The sequence below is a fragment of the Neocloeon triangulifer genome, unplaced genomic scaffold, assembly GCF_031216515.1.
Source record: "Neocloeon triangulifer isolate White Clay Creek 2 clone unplaced genomic scaffold, ASM3121651v1 ptg000017l, whole genome shotgun sequence".
Lineage (NCBI taxonomy): Eukaryota > Metazoa > Arthropoda > Insecta > Ephemeroptera > Baetidae > Neocloeon > Neocloeon triangulifer.
The window spans coordinates 6,377,625-6,395,392 of NW_026775559.1; the positions used below are offsets into that span (position 1 = coordinate 6,377,625).

A 17,768-nucleotide genomic window follows, 5' to 3' on the forward strand; every position below is an offset into this window, starting at 1 on the left:
AGTTTTATTCAGGGTGAGACAGACACAATTTGTTTGATTGGTGGTTTCTTTTTGACACAAAGCTCTGAGACATTGAGAGACGGGGCAGGAACTATTCAGTATTGCTCTCTTGATTATCACCACAGAGATTTGTTTCACTATGGGTGGGCGTTTTGATTTTTGCAACTAAATCGTGGCAGGCATGATCAAGTTTTGATATATCGATTGCATTTATTTCAACACAATCTTTTACGTCACATGTGAGAAATGGGAAAACTAAATCGTATACAGCCTGAATCTACTTTTCCGGCTCATTTCACACGACTGCCTGCTAAATGTGGCTAATTTGTCTTACAAGGTAAGGCGGTGAAAAAGTTCTTCACAGAAAATATGTTATCAAAAAACGCGACAACACAAAAATAGTCTAGAGTCTCGTGAGTTTTTGACATATTTTTAGAAATCCTAGCAACACACATTTTACGGATTCTAACAGCATATTCATTATATATTTATTTGGATTATTTGCTTTTATGAATCACACAGTCAGACTAGTTAGTTATTCGGTGAGGGTGCCCCTTTTGTGCTTTCCTAGCTTCCAAGTGACATATTTTTTGTTCAGGGTTGATCAGATTTAAGACGCAGTAAAAAGTATTAAAATATATAATATATAGATTTTCGGCAGTTTCCGATTCTTCACCTAGAACGACCTAATTATATTTTGAAAATAAAATAAATTAACAGATTTTTAATTTTCACAAGAAGATCACTAAAACTTGGCACCCTTGCCATGGAAATTTAACCCCCACTCGCATACAAATGCCCCTAGAGCGTCCACCAGGGACTCTCAGTCTGTGGGGGTCGTTTGGTTAGGCCTGGGAGAGAGTTTGGCCGCCTCCTCGATGCGCTCCAGCTCCCTCGGCGGACTCCCGGCTGAGTTCTGCTTGGGCAGGGAGCGGCGCGAAGTGCTCAGGTCTTCGCGGTCGAGACTGAACTGGCGTCGGAGGCGGCGGTCGGCTGTCTGAGTGCCCCCAGCCGTCAGACAGCGATAGTGGTTGAAGGCGCGACTCAAATCTTCTTCTGGCGAGCCCCACAGGGCCCTTCTTTCTGAACTGGTGGTCTGGCTGAGACGGGGGGCACGTTCGATCAGACTCGGCGCGGAACCGTGGATTGTCGATGCATCCGGTTGTCCTGATGGACTCTCTACCTCTTCTTCCATTATTAATGATCCTTCCGCCAATGAGGACAAAATGAGCCGCTCGTCCAGACTAATTATATAAAAATTATAGTAAATTAGAATTAAAATGATAATTTAAATTGTTCATTATTATATTATAAATTTTTGATGATTTAACTCACCCGTGGCTCTCTCTTTTGATAGTTTGCAAAATAATTATTGTTATAAAGAAGAATATACAAATATAAGATGGAATTTAAAACTTACTCAAAGGGAGGTGGCGTTGGAAGTTCTTTGTTGAAACCGGCTTTCCCTGATAGCCAATATGTTGGCTTTGGACCCTTCCCTTTGATTTCCGTGATACCCCTAAACTCGAGTTCATATCCACCGTCTGCAACGAGGAGGTCCCTCGTTTCTTGTGACACGTGAATACGCCAAGCAGCACCTGGAGATTAAAAAGTACATCAACAAAAAAGTGCTTCAAAATAATAGTGCTTTTAAAAAATGTTTATAATATTGATTTTTTTTTTATTTATCTGATTATAAATTTAAGTGTCACAAAATTATAGTTTTAGTTATAGTTTAATTTATATTTTGGGCAAAATTAATAATTTTTTGAGTGAACCGAGAATTTCTTTTAAGTAATATAAGATGGTTCTGTACCTGTTGATTCCATTCTGGAGGCAGTATTGACCGTATCCCCAAAGAGACAATATCGCGGCATTGTCAAGCCGACCACCCCAGCACAACATGAACCTGAGTGAAGTCCAATTCGCAACCGCAAAGGCGTCTTGGGCAGGTGCTTGATTCGGAATTTTCCGCTCAGGTGCAGCAGGTCAAGGGCCATAGTAGCGATTTGCGCCGCGTGGTCAGCGATGCGCACTGGCAGGCCACCCACCACCATATACGCGTCCCCAATCGTCTCGACCTTTAAATTATCAATTAAAAGAGGTATACAATAACAAAATTAACTTAAAAATTATTTGTCTCACTTTATAAACGCTGTAGGCGTTGATGGTGGCGTCGAAACTGGTGTACAGTTCGTTGAGCAGTTCCACCACTTGCAGGGGCGTCGAGTAGGCAGAAATGGTTGTGAAGCCAACAATGTCCGAAAAGTAAATGGTCACTTCTGGAAACACCTCTGGTCCAACGGGCATGCCGAGTTTGAGTTTCTCAGCCACTGAACTTGGCAGCATCCTGTTCAGCAGCTGTTCAGTCTTTCGTTTCTCCATGTCGAGTTGCTCTGTGCGCTCCCTGATAAGTTCCTCCAGGTTGTTGGAGTACTTTTCCAGCATTTGGAACATCGTGTCCACAATGTTGACTTTCCTGTGGAAATTAACAAATGCAATAAAATAAATTATTTATTCCAATGTTTGAACAAACCTCCCGTGGTTCAATTTCTTGAACAAGTCATTAATTTGGATGAAGGTTGGTCTCATCTCAGGGTTTTCAGCCCAACACTGTCTCATGATGTTGATGGCCTCTGGAGGAGCAGCACCCTTGGACACCGAGGGCCGAATCATAGGAGGCGGCTTTTTAATTTTTTCCAAAATTTCTTCAAAATTATTTAATTAGCAGAACTCCATGTAGATGTAAATAATTTTACCTTCAGGGGTTAGATTCAGGGTGCAAAAGGGTTCACCCCTGAGCACTACCTCTTGAGTTATGATTCCGAAACTGTACACGTCGCCAGGTTGCGTTCCTTTGCGCCTCAACGTCGGCTCCCTGAGTAGCTCAGGTGCCGTCCAAAGCAGCTCCCTGGCTGTCTTTTGCGCAGGTTGCAATCCCTGAGCGTCCTGCAGCAAGGGCAGGCCATAGTCTGTCACTTTCAGAACCCAGCGCGAATCAATGACGCAGTTTCGAGAACTCAGGTAGCCGTGCACCTTGATAGGCGACGCATGTAGATATCGCATTCCCTATTAAAATTTAATATTAATTAGCAAAAAAGCCAATTTTCTCTTGATAAATTAAAAATATCGACGAAATAAGATTTACTGATATCATTATTATGTAAAATTTTGAGTATTAATATTTTTATGACAAATTCTCTTAAAAATAGTGGTAAAATTTTAAAATATTGAAAAATTAAAAATACAAAATATGTAAATATTTTATTACTTACCCTGACCAAGTCGGTGAGCAGGGACAGTCTGAAAGACCAGTCCAACTTGATTTCGTCATGAACCAACACATCTTGCAGGGATCCTCTCGAGGCCCATTCCCAAACCAGGCATGGCCTGCTCGGGTCCGCCAGACAGCCCATGAGAACAGCAACGTTTTCGTGTCGCAATCCGTGCAGCTGCAAGTACGCATAATATAATTATAACCAATTTTACTGCTCATTATTTATTAGGGTCGTTACCGTCAAGAGCACGTCAAGTGCTTTGTTTTTCAGTTCAAAGCCCGGACTTGATTGCAGCTCACGCAGGTGAACCAAGTCGCCGTTGTATCGAGCTCGTCGTTCGATTGGCGGCCGCAGACTGGCCTGACTCGAAGGGCCTGAAGCCACGGCGGTCCTCAAAGAGGCCACCGAACCCTGCAGAAGGTCGGGTCTATCTGAGGAGGAAATGTCTGGTGCCCCAAACTCTTGCAAGTGCTGCAACCAGCAGCACAGCATTGCCTCTATTCCAGCTTCCACCTAAATAAATGAAGAAAGAAAATTAAATATACATGACAAAAAAATGTGAGAAGATGTTTTTAGTGGACATAAATTTATTATATTTATTAATAAAACGAGTTTTAGAAACATAAAATATAGTTAAACATTGCAGTATTTCATTATTTAATTTTTTCATTGATATTAAAAATACAAGATAGCATAAAATCTTGCAACTAATTTCAAATAAATTTAGAATTCATCTTTGTTTAAAGTATATTAGACTTTTTCAATATTTTAAATTTTTTTATTCCTCTAAAAAAATCTAATAGTTATGTAGCGGATGAAAGCAGACCAAATCGGAAAAATTTCATTGTATGCAAAATAATTTAAGCATATCACGATTATTGTTACTTCCGTCAAATGAATAAATTATATTCTTTGTGTAAATATTGAAAAAAGCTTGCAAATATTTCTTCAAAGTTATTTTAAATTTTACCCTTCTATTGTCTCCAACTTGAGGGAAAACAAAGTCGGCTGAGGTGAGGATGACCTTGTACGGTCCTCTGGACATTTTCTGCTTGAGAAGCTGCCTCCGAAGACCAACGGCACCAACGCCGGCGGCGCCGACAATGACGAGGGCTGCGACGATGGCGCACGCAATTTGCCACGGGGAAAAAGCGGCCACCTCCTCGCAGCAGGACCACGTCGGGGTGGACTTGATCGTGGCCGTTCCGTTGGGCTCCACTTGGGCGAAGGGCCACCAAATCAATTGGCCGCCGCTCTCATTGCGGACGGGTTGCAGCAGCAGAAAGTGTGACTGGCGCTCGTTCGCGTGCATTTTCACCGTTTGTCCTTCGAGTCCGGAGATCGAAAGGGCGTCCGGCGACGCTTGCAGGGCGGCCGCTTCGTGCAAACGAGACACTAGGGCGAACTGCGAGACGTTGAGGTCCGTTTGTGCGACGGAGCGATTCGTCTGGAATGTTTTGTGAAAATGAAAGGCGTCTGTTTAATTTTAGCATTATTGTCTCTTACTCGAGCCGGCGGGTCGTCGAACGCAGCCAGAATGAGCATGTTTTGAGGCAGGGAGAGACCCGGTGGTGGTTGGAAAAACGAGGCGGAGGCGGGCAAAACGAAAGGGTGAGCAAAGGCCACAATGAGAGGGTGGCTGATGAGAGCAGACGTGAGGGAAGCGACGGCCTCAGAGAAGGCAGGTGTGCCAAATCGCACGCAGAGGATCACGACTACGACAAAATTTCCCATCATCAAATCGAATAAATATAGAAAAAGATGGCTCATATCATAAGATTCAAGTATAGAATAGAAAGTATAAAATGTTTATGTTACAAAAGTCTACGAATAAAAGCAAAAAGAATAAACTACTATAAATTTTTAGTATTACTTCAGTTACATTTATGTATGTATAACTTCATAATATATTATAAAACGTGTAAGACCAAAATACATTTTCATTACGTAAGTTTTGTATGCACAAAGAGTGAAATTTTAAATATATGATAAAAACACTTTTGTAGCTTAGAAAAATAATAAATTGTACAATTCAGTTTTCTCCTTCTAAAATTTTTAGAAATAATGAAAAAAAAAATTGTATTATTTCATTTTTACATGTATATTTATTTACAAAAATATTTAAAAAATTAATGAGGGATATTCCTATGCTAATTTTCTTATGGGGTTTGCTGGTGCTAACTTAGCATTTGAATATTATCCCCCATAATTTTTTTACTAAAAATTTCCATTGTTATGATTTAAACTAAAGTATTTTTTTTCTCTAATGTGATATGAACTGTAAGTTTATGATTTAAGAAGTATTGCTGAAATATAAAATAAATATAAAATTAATCTGTTAATTGTAACATAAGAATAAATATTAAATATTTTACTATCTTACTAAAATTATTTTGAGAAGTATAAAATTAAACATTCATATTACCTAGAATCATTGAAATTTAAAAAAATATTAATGAAACCTTGGGCATGAGGAAGGTCCACTAAAGCTCCTGGCAAGCTGCTCGTCTTGACGCGAAGTTGAACGTCCACTCTCTCCGCCCGAAGTGCCATCTCCAGTTGTTTGCCCTGCGCGCGACCCCACAGAGAATCGTCCGCCTCCACGATGGCTACTCGCCTCCATCTGAACAATTTGTGCAGACGTCCGAGGGCAAAGGAGCGTGCTGCCGTCCCTGGCACCAAACCCACCACACTCTGCGTTGCATCGATGTGCGGGCAGCTCCAGGTAATGATTTTGGCTCCACGAACGGAGGCCAGAGCTCCGACCAGAGGGCACAGGGACTCGGGCAAAGCGGCCACAACCAGGCGCCCGGCGACCACCTTCTCCAGCAGAACGGCCAGAACGGATTCCTCCCGACAGTCAACTGCAACATTTGTCAGACAAAAAAAAATTAAAATTTATAAAGAACGTTAAAATTATGTTTAAATTGAAAATGTTTTTGAAAAATTAATTATAAATTACAATTTTATTATATATCACGAAATGTAACTTCAAAAATTTGTAACATCAATAATTTATTCAACTCTTCAGGGTTATAAATTCAGATCCTGTTTATCAAAGGTTTGGCTTAATGAACACAAGATAATTAACTCGGACTTAATTGCAAAACTAATTTCAGATTTTCCATTAATTAAATAAAGATTTTAAATCATGACAATTCAAATCAAATTATTTAATGAGAGAATATTAGAAGATCGTTATTTTAATTATAAACATGAATATTTTAAATTTTAGTTAGTTTGTATGGGCAACTGACATGACATGAAAACCGCACGAGACAATAAGACTTATTGTAATTCAAAATTGCGTCTTCCATTTGAGTACAATTATATTCTTACACCTCCCTGGAGGCTTGAGAAACGTTAAAAGGTTTAAAGAAGAATAAAGTCTAATGATTAGCCAGCTTTGCACGGCAAAAGAAGCGCTTTATATATTTCTGCCACAGGAGTACAGTAAAAGGAAAAAGCCTTGTTGGAAAGGCGGATTAAGGAAAGTAATTTGTAAAACTCAGCGGTTCGCTCTCAACGAAATAATTGAAATTGATCTCTCTCTTTGATCATTCAAAACGGTTCAGAATATTGTAGCGTGATCCTCTCCAATTAAATTCATTGTGAGAGAGAAATGGAGACAAATGGAGAAAAAGATGTGCACCTTTATTGAGCACAACAAGCACCCAATCAATGAATTCGCCGTAGGCAGGAAATTGGAAATATGAACAGCAAGTGTGTGTGCGGTGCTGCTGCTATACACGGGCTGCGAAATCGCGCAGGGCGGAGATGGAACGATACCAAATTATTTATGGAGGGGCGCGCGCTACACTATTTATTGACTCATCCACTCTGTCAATTGCTAATTGCGCAGGTAAACAGGCAATATTTGTCCACGCATGGAACGTAAAATCACATCCAAAAGACATACTTTCCTTTTCCAAATCTAATAAATGAAATGGTTTCTGTGAATTTTGAAAGCAATCATATTTCATTAACTGACAATAAGAATTGGCAACAAACTTCTCTATTTTAATAATCTGAATTTTGCCTCAATTCAATTTCTATTAACATATATGAAAGTGTTGTATTCAAAACTCGAGCGAACTTGTCCTTCTATCCTGTTTAAAAAAGGAAACTTAAAAAAAAATATATCTTTTAATGTTGTATGGTTGCATTATTATATAATTTGTTTCCAAGCTAAATAACATTTAATTTCAGATAAAATAAGTAATTTAATTGCTGGATTGAAAAATGTGTATAATGACAAAATGAAAACTTTGCAAAAGTAAAATCACAATTTTCATTGAAAATTTTATAATTATACGTGTACACTTAAATAATTTCATTTGAATTTGCATCATGTAGCTAGATTTTCATAAAATATAAAAGCTATCCCTCTCGTCTTAACAGTAAATTATAAAATTAATATTTTTCATCTAAAGTTGTTAATTGAAATTGATTGAAACATTTAATTAAAAGTATATTAATATATTTGTAATGATTGCAAATAGGAGAGTAAATTCCTTTCGGGTGCTCGCTGCGTGAACTGAACTTAATGGTTCGCAAGGACTGCACCGCAAAGGGACACCGCAAAGGGCAGCGGGCAGCATTGGTGTGCCGCAGCCGCCGTGGGTATGCCGTGTAGTATTTATTTTGCTCTCGGTCTTGTGAGGGAGGGCAGGTATTTGAGGTATTTGTGCGGGCGGGCGCCGCGAGGACGATTTGTGAATTGGCCCGGGGGTGAGGAGGGTGCAGATCAATAATGCACACCCCTGAGCTGGCAACCCGCCGCCTCACCACCGGGCGCCACATGAATGGACGGCCCAGCTGGGCCCACCTGTCGACAACCCCGCCGTCCGCGCAGTCCCACAGCGACGCAACACCTTTCAACCAAATTAATTGCGGAGTGTCAAAGGACCGCAATATGTGTGTTTGGTCCATACGCTCCGTGGGTTTATCAGCATCGCCTCTGGCAATACAATATATATTTCTACCCGCGATAATCCGATTAGATTCTTTTATCCCTGGATTACGCACGTCGGTGTTTATATCTTTAAAAGTAAATGTGTTGCGTGTAGAGGTATTTTATGGAATAAAAATGAAAGTAAAATACAAAGGAAATAATATTGAAATGGTAAAAGTAAAAATAAACCTAAAGTTTTTTTTTTCAATTAAATTGTAAATTATTATAAATTGTATCAACATTAAATTTATTTTTCACAAACAAAACTCAAAATAAATTATGGAAAAATATTGTTTGGTTACGAGCCAAAATGACATGCAAAGCTAACTGAAACGTGCATGGCTGAGTAATTTTAATTGGATTCATATTTATTTCTCTTGTCTGAAACAGAATTAAGTAACTAGTAAAGGTTCCAATCTTAAGCATTATATTTTTTTAAACAAAGCAAAATTAAATTCATTTGGAAACGATTTTTTTAGAAAAGACAAAATGTCCGTCTTATGTATTTATCTTATTGTTAGCGCAATATGCTCCATATAATATATATATATATATATATATTTTGGTATTTTTTTTGTACAAATATCTTGATATTTTTTCTCTCTCTGCTCCTTATAAAAGAATTTCTGTTGCGATGGACTTCATCCGTCGTTCTCACTCATTTCCAGATCGCGTGGCACGGAGTTATTCCGCCCAAGCGTGTATCATTGTCTCGCAATCAAGACTAATTCCTGCTGGCATCCGAATGCAACGATTAAACCTCTCTCCGATTGTTTCCTCCCTTTTCGCACAATGGATCGATGCTCGGGCAAATCCCTCAGGACCGAAGCACCGGCGGCAACAAAAAGGATAGGTATTTACCTGTTTTGTCAGCCGCTTAAGCATTCACATTGTGCGGGGAAAAAAGCAGCGCCAAATGTGAAAGTCTACACAATAAAATTTCCGCCTGCGCTCTTTTGCTGTGCGTTTGGCATTTTCCTCCGCCCACAATGCAAAAATATACAAACATATATAAATGTGCGACGAGAACGAAATTAATTACGTCCCGTGTGCCATGTGCACGCAGAAGCCACCCTGGTCGTTTCGTTTGCTCGCGACCTCGAGTCTCTCTTTTCTCTCTCTCAAGACGACGCTGCGCAAAAAGCACAAGCGAGATTATTTCGTTTGGTCTAATCTTGCAATTTGCCAACTAATTTAATCGTCTGCGCTCGGGTGGCTTACGCGCGGCATTGCCGTGCACGCGGGTGCTCAATTAATTTCAGAGATAATATTATGTAGCTAAAATGTGTTTGCTTTTTGCCTTGCCTGCAGACGGAAACGGCACTAAGTTCTACCCTGGAGCTAGAGAATTAAAATTTCAACATTATGAGAGCCCCTATTTTATTCTCTTGTGCCAAAATTATTCGTCAAAAGTAATAAGAAATAACATTTTCAATAAGCCGTTAAAGAATATTTCTCAATTCAAGACTAAACATCTATTGGATGAATAAATAATTAATTAAAATTAATCACTGGAGAGAAACTTATTTAAAGAGCTAATTTAATGATTCAGGGACATATAAGAGATGTATTCAAAGGTGTAATTTATCTTTAAATTTTTTGTATAAATGCATAATTGAAAGCAATATTTTAGAGGTTTTGTAGTAGAAATTCATTATTAATTGTATATTAAGACCAGTAAAAACACAACGGACGATCGTTGTAAAAAGACTTGACATTTGCAGATCACGGGCACTTGATTGAAGAAGAAGCAGCGTTTCATTAGAGCCGTGTCACTGCAAATTAAATTATCCGCCTCTCGCACGTTGCGTTGAGCTCGCACCTACACAGCTCTTTTCAATTAGGTCGTTTTGTGTGTTCGTCGGGAAACGAAACGCGGCGACAACTACTTTGAGCCAATTTCTGCGACGCGTTGACGAGCTCAAATTGGCCGACTTCCGCTCTCTCGCGCGTCTCGAGCACCATTTTTCTCTTTTCCCTTCTTGATCGCGTGCAACTTTTCGAAAAAGTTTGTGCCCGGATGAGATAAAAAAAGAACTGACGCGCGAGCGTGTGCCTGACCCGAAAAAAGAAAATATATACTTGGAGCTTCCTTCTTTTATCGCTGCCCACCGCTGGCTTGTGTTCTTGAGAAGTTGCGAGCCGGAAAATCAGATATTGGGATTTGGACTGGCAGAGGTTGATAAGATGATGATCCCCCTTGCTGCTTGAGGAACGAACCTTTCTCGTGCGGCAGAAATTTCATAACTGCCAACTTGCCGCAACAGGAAGAGGCTGTTATTAGGTTTCGCTAAGCCGAGAGAGAGAGAGAGAGAGAGAGAGAAACAGGTTTTCGGTTGAATAAATTTGGACTTGTGAAATGAGTTTTGTCAAAACGCTGTTGCTTTTCCTTTAAAACGTTATGAAGGAGTCAGATTGAAGTTCACCACATACATAAATTTTAAGTTTTAGATAATTATATATTCAATATTTAAGAAGCAATGCAAAATTTACATATTTTCAATGAGCTCTTTAAAGAAAATCAGATCTGAAGGCAATGCAGCTTTTAACATAGCATTATTGAAATAACAAAAGTCACGTGAAGACGCACTTTAACGTTTGATAAAGACCTGAGGTATACAATTAAGAATAGTGGCTTGCATTATATGTGTCCTTTAGCTACTTTTAATTATAGAATTGTGCTGCCCAGTGCTGCCTAACAAAGAGTGCAGGTTTTAAAGTGATTGACATTAAGCCAAAATTATTCTGATTGATAATACTTACATTGATAATTGTGATTTCAGATTTTATTTATGCAACTGTAATAATATGATTGAATGTATTATGACGTTTCTAGACTTGAGTTATACGCACCTTCTGAAGTTCTCCACTTCCATCAAACAAAGAAGAGAGAAATGTATGCAAATCCTCAAAGGATTTAGTTCAAATTTCGCGTCAACTTGTGAGAGAGAGGACCAAGATTGTTTTTTACTGCCGTGCTCGTTGCTCGAAAGAAGGAAAGTTGGTGTTGTTCGCTCAAAGGAAGGCGAAGAGAAGAAAGGCTTCAACTTTCCAAACTGCTCCTGACACATTCCCTCTCGAATTGCTGTTGTGTGCTTTTTCGCAAATGTACCTGCCATATCCGTTTGACTGCGAAGGAACTGTGTATATGAATATGTGCAGCACACGCGTCCTTTCCGAGGGGCCCTTTTCTTTTTGCTGCTGAGATTTTGCACATTCGCCGCGCGTTTAATCGCCGCATTCCTGTTCGCGATCGATTCAGCCCGCTGAGCACAACAGAGTAAAATGCACAACAAGCTGAGAGGAGATCAGAGGAGATGCTGCAAAATAAATGCAAAATATTTCCCGGCTCCCTGCTACCGCGTGTTTGACAGCCGCCACACGACGTGGAATGTAGTGAAATGCGTTTGACGAGGGCGGATAGAATAATGAATTAGCAGCGCACGTCACTTTCATGCAAAGTGCTGCGCAGCGAAATTCACACTTGGATCTCGTGAGTGTTTAATTGCATTTGAATGTGATTATTTTGAACGAGGCAGGCCTTGCGTCACGGAGGATTAACGCCATTATTATTATACATGCGCGAAAAGCTAATGCAATTCGATTTTTCGCGTCGGCTGCTTTAATCTGTTTAAGCTCTTGTGTTGAGCTCACATTGTTGCATGCGGCGTGTGAAAATTAATTTTTTCCATTAAATTGATGCTCGGTTTATAATCTTCGGTTGAGCTTTTTATTGTTGGTGGATTTCAAATTAAAAATTGAATGTAATATTTAAAGTAATTGAAAATTATAAATAATGAGATAATTATGTTCAACTAAAGCTGATTGAATTCCGATGAAATTTATTTACATAAAATAAAGAGAAGAATCACTGGATTATTAGTATTAATGATCACTGGGTCACACAGTTATGTTTAAAAGTTTTAAATTGAAATTGCTTAAAAATGTATTGCTTATTATGATCTTTCCTTTTTAAGTAACCACATATTTTGAAATATTAAATTTTAATAATAATAATAAAAATATTTGCTACTAAAAGCATTAATCCAAAAAATAATTTGTGAAAAAACACTTTTTTCAGCAAGAAAATAAGATAATTTTTTACCCAGCAAACATTTGATGGTTATAGTTCACATCACATCCATGATATGGTCAATTACAGGTTAATGAGTGGCAATTTATGAAGAATCTATTTCACCAAAGGAGCAATATAAGATCGTCGCTCGGGGCGCATAACTTGTCCATGCCAGCAAAGTTGGGAGAGCGCTGCTTGCTCTCTGCGCTGCTCCACCTTGAGTGGCTGCTATCTTTGCATGAATAAAAAGTTCTCCACTCAAACGTGATAGGTCGCACGGAGTGCTGACGAAATTTACATTTAATCAATAGCCGAGCGGCCCACACGCTGAATTAATTGAGCCGAAAACTTGTATGATTCAATAACTATAATAAATAATAATGGGGGGTATACAGACGAAGGATCTTAAATTTTAGTTACTTGTTTGGCTCAAATGGAATAAATTAAATCATGGATTATTTTACGAATGACAGGGATAAATTCTATTGACTTGAAATCGAAAAAAAGTGATATTTGTCCACCATTTCGGAAGATATTTATCTATAAAAAAGCCAAAGACTATAATTTTAAAAATTTAGAAATTTCTTATACAGGCTTTTTTCTATATTCATTAAAGAATTTGGTTTATTTCGGATTATTTAATTAAATAAAATTACTTTAGAGAGGCAAAGAAAAAATGTAGTTGGTCAAGAATTAGCAGCTCAACACTTGAATCACAACTCTAGGAATTCAAATACCTAATAATCCTAAAACAGAAGTAGTTATTTTTCAATGAAGTATTGTTGTTTATATTGAGAGGTCCTTCATACCCTTTCAATCATCTGCACTTTCGCTTTTCGCTTTGGCGTTTCTTTTCGTGCCAGCTGATGACACACATGGCACTAAAGCAGAGCGTACTCGTCAGCGGCGAGTCACAATTTGCGTCCGTTTTTGTGTTTCTCCGAGGAGTAATAAAAAATTCAACGCTCCATTAGTGGACAGAAAGAGAGGCGCATCAATTTTTCACGGGGGCGCGCCGATTGATTTTCCGGCTTGGCGAGAGCCTACTCATGATAAGGTAGGTGTGCGTTCACGCCGTGCGTCTTCTTTGCACGTGAATAAGAAAATAATCCGCTTTTGCATCCGGGTCCACCAGCATTTTGATCATATTTTTCATCCGGATTATTTGCCCTCGCGTGCTCTTTGAGTGGAGCGAAGTCGCGCGTCGTCGCCGCTGAATGCGAAATTACGAATCGCCCTTTTTATCTGCCACCGGCATTATCGGCGCGGCTCAACCGACCGAGATGTAATAATGGAAATTGATTTTAGACGAGTCACTTTGCAGTGTGCCAGAGAAGAGATCGCCCTCTGTGCCAAATGCTCCGTTTTCATATCCGCTAACAGGGTTTATCTGCTTGTGCAGCGGCGAAAAACGTCCTTGCCAGATGAAAAATGCTCGCGAGCAGTAGAAAGATGAGAAAATGAGCCATTAAACTCGCTGCTTTCCTGAAAATTTTTACTCAAACGATAAATTTTACGTCCTTAAAATGCTTGGATATGCATTTTCATGGTTAATTTTCACCCAGGTTTTATCTCAAATTAAGGGAATTTTTTCGAGTCTTAATTAAATTCCAGATAACATTATGATATTTTTTCCTAATTAAATTTTGCCAAATTATTTTATTTTGAGCAAAAGATTTAGGTAACCTCACAGAATTTCCATCTCTAACTCAATCATTTCATGCAATAATATTGATAAATATTAATTTCATTTTCAACAGATTTAATTTCATTTAACTTATTTTAGGTTGGATGGTTTAAAAATTAAAATTTTACCCTACATTAAATTGATAAATAAAAATATGTTAATTTTGTTGACAATTCTTTTTATAACAAAATTAAGATACATAAATCACAGATACAGATAATGTATAAATTTAATTATGTTAAATAAGTTTTGTACTTATCGCCACTTAAAACAATTATGCTAAATGTAAACTAATTACCAAGTAATCAACTAATTGGCCTCTATACTAATCACCATCAACAACCCTTGTTATTTGGTGTGAGTTATCGAGTTATGATTGACCTCAACGTGCCGTTTCCCCGGAAAACGAGCCACATTTTCCACAGTTAAGCCCCGCTCTCCGCGCAGCACCACCGACTAAATAACCCTCCTCGAGGCTCTTCTGATGCCAAAAAAGTAAAACTCCCGCCGCGAGGACCCAGTAGCAATATAAGTGGCGGTGCCGTGCATTGTAAAGAGCGAGAGGCGCCTATAACCATCGCACGTTCATTTCCGAGCAACAGAGATTATTTTTTCTTTATTGCGCCCTAGAAAATGTTTAGCGCCGCGGATATTGCAGAAAGTTTACAACTCGCAAGCCAGGCTGCGAAAAAGCGACGAGCGCCCGAAGGCCGAGAGCGAGCGCCGACGCTGCTTTTATTAATTTATAATCCGAGTGTCGCCTCTCGCAGGTCTCGTCAAATTTACGGCCGAGCGCCTGCAGACGCCTGGATATGCAACCCGCGGGACATGCGACGAAAAAAAAAACAGCCGACTGCTGAAAAAAGGGGTGCTGCGTTCGCGAGCAGCTCAGTTTTTGCCCGAGTTGTCACTATGGTTGGCTGGACGAATCACTTTTCTCTCTCTGTAGCCTTTGAACTTGTATTTTTAAATGTGAATTTTTTATCTCTAAAAATATACATATATGAGCTGCGGTGGTGGAAAAGTGAGCTGCAAATTAGTCCGACCATAACCCAGGTTCCTTCAAAGGCGTTTTAACCCTTGCTGCTCAAACAGAGCCGCTTTTTGCGTATGCTGGAAAGTTTGGCATTCTGCTCGTGTTCAAATATATGCGCATGTCTAAAGAGAAGCGCTGCAATAAAACTTTGCGAAACGCCCTTTTAATCTGATTGAATTTGTAAATGTTTTCACCAAGTTTTGTTTACGATGAGGAAGGAAAAGTTTTGCCCAGACTGAGAGCAGGGAGGTGCGCTTTGCAGGCCTCTGGAAAAGGCGTTCAAAGGGGATAAAGTTTGCCTGTCTCCTGCGCCTCTTAACTCGTAACTTTTACTCGGAAAAGGTTAAAATCGGCAATCAGCTTTTATTTGGTGCTAACCATGCTCAAAGTTGACCAATATCAGTTATTGACATGAGCAGAGAAACATCGAATGTAATTTGTAATTTTAGCTGCTTTTTCACGATTTATTTAAAAAGTTCAGTAATTTGTTTGTTTCTTTAGCTGGCTGCTATCCAAATGTGAAAAAAGTTTCGTTTGCCATATAATAACTTGTTGAGAGAGAATAAACTTAATAAACGAATACAGTTATTTGAAAAGATAAAAAAAACCGTAGTTATCTTTTTATTTACATATCAAGGTTTTAAATTTAACCTATTATTTATATATCCTTTTTATAGTTTTACTCTCAAATTGACAGAGTTAATTATTACTTAAAGATCATAGTTTCAAAACATTCTTGCAGTGGAAAATGAGTAATGGCTTATATAGTTTCTTGACCAACAATAAAAATAATCCAAATAAAAATTTAAAATACATCTCTTCACTAATTGTTTTATCAGGATCTCAATTAACTCAATTAAAAGTAAAAAGGGTAAAAAGGTTATTGTTTATATCATTGATTTTAATAGGAAAAAATTCATAACTAGATTTTAAATTAATTGAAAACAATTTTAACTGCCATTTTAAGATTTTTAAGTGTCAAAATTAATAATTGGCCAACTTTTGGCGCCATCATAATTTGGGTAATTTATCAATATTATCCTCAAATAATTCTGACAAATTATTTTAATAATTTAGTTCTAATTATCATAACGATTTTTGTCAAATGAAAATCTGATCTGCATCTACTTTAATTAATCTAATCTTCACTTTTTTTAATTTGATTGATACTTTGTTCTAGGAAAAGCGCAACTCAATTAATAAATTGTGAGATTGAAAAATTCTAAAAAAAATATTTTTTGCGTCTCAGATTCTATAAATTAAAATATTTTGAAAAACCAAATTTTGAAAACAATGATAACACACTCTATCATCATCATCATCATCATCATCATTGCAGAAACAAACAAAAATTACGGCCAGAGTTTTGGTTTAATCTCCAATCTCAATTGCAAATAATAATAATTATCAAATAATCGAATTGCATATTTCTGAAAATCTTACTCAAACGTATACGTTTTTGTTTTTGAAGCTCAGTTTTCTAAAATCTGTAGAGGGACATATTTCTAACTTTTATCTAGACCCAGCATCATTTTCTTTCCCGTTATTTACTTAAACCCGAACTTTCACAGTCTACTTCATTCTGACTGAACTTTGCTCTATCCCTGAGCTGTGGGCATTCGTCGTTCTCAATCTCTTGAGGATTGAGCGGAGGCGCGAAGTGCCGCTGCAATTTCACGCTCCTTGCACCTGTTGGCCCAGAAACCCTGGACTGTCGTCCCCAGCGCCCTACCCTCACATATGCGAGTGTGAACGCGCAAACAAACAAGCTGGAAGAGAGAAAGTAAAAATTGATCAAAGATTAATTATTGCAAATTACCCAGAGGCTTCAATTGCAGACGATCGGAGGCGTTGATGCGGGCAAGGAGGCCGGCGGCCGTCGGAGGCGGCACGCAGTCATCGCCTGCGAGGACGAGGGCGGCCGGGAGCGGGTCGAGGGCGAGGCGGGGGGCGGCTAGGGCGAGCAGCAGGCCCAGCAGCAAGGCGCCCATCACGACGGCCCCCGCGGCCTCATCAGGGTCTCGATTTGCCAACGGCCACAGACTGACTGGCTGGCTGGGTCGGCGGCGGAGGCAGCTTGCCTGAGCGCCGCCCCCGCACACGCGCACTGCCCCCGCGGCAGCTGCGCCCGATTTTCTACACCACCGCCGACCCCCAAAAGACACACACTTTATACATATCTGGGCTGCTTCTTGGAAAGTTCCACCGACTTCTACCAAACTTGTGCATTTTTAGAAAATAATGTTGCGCAAGTCACGCCTCACAATCGTGGCCTTTGTAACTTGCCTGAGAATTTTTAATTAAAAATTAATTACTTCATTTTGATACATCTGCCTATCTCTTTCTGAATTTCAATTGAAGTGAGTCGTGTTATTTCACACTTTTTACTGAACCATAATTTGATAATTAATTAATTAACAACAAAATTTAAAGTGTTTCCAAATTCAAATAATAAAAATATATTCTTAACTAAATGAAATAATCTGGAGATTTTATTTTCAGTTCTGTATTTTGACTGAATTTTAAATTTTAGGTATATTGGTAATATTAAAAATATAATGGAACAAATTTAAACATGGATTTAGCTGTTATAATAGTCTCACATAAAAAAAAATATAGTGTATATCAAATTATTTAGATAGTTCAATAGATCTGGTACCAAACACTGAGTTTAATTTGAAATATAGAGACCTTTTTCAAAGTCTCACGCTGCGAAGAATATCAAACCTTTGTCCTTT

At 38.7% G+C, this 17,768-nt stretch overlaps 1 protein-coding gene across 2 annotated transcripts; it reads right to left on the reverse strand.

The window, feature by feature from the left end:
* Positions 1–19: 19 nt before the first annotated feature.
* On the reverse strand, positions 20–17,057 carry LOC132203101 (retinal guanylyl cyclase 1). Of its 2 annotated transcripts, XM_059630579.1 has the most exons (13): positions 16,850–17,057; positions 5,741–6,142; positions 4,785–4,993; positions 4,249–4,725; positions 3,516–3,791; positions 3,276–3,452; positions 2,760–3,069; positions 2,537–2,708; positions 2,146–2,479; positions 1,817–2,081; positions 1,421–1,598; positions 1,336–1,347; positions 20–1,244 (listed from the first exon to the last, which is right to left on the reverse strand). In XM_059630579.1, the coding sequence occupies exons 1-13, from the start codon at positions 17,019–17,021 to the stop codon at positions 824–826; spliced, it is 3,405 nt and encodes a 1,134-aa protein (XP_059486562.1). In that variant the 5' UTR covers positions 17,022–17,057; the 3' UTR covers positions 20–823. The 2 variants fall into 2 exon arrangements, with proteins under 2 accessions (XP_059486562.1, XP_059486563.1); XM_059630580.1 differs by lacking the exon at positions 1,336–1,347.
* Positions 17,058–17,768: the final 711 nt, after the last annotated feature.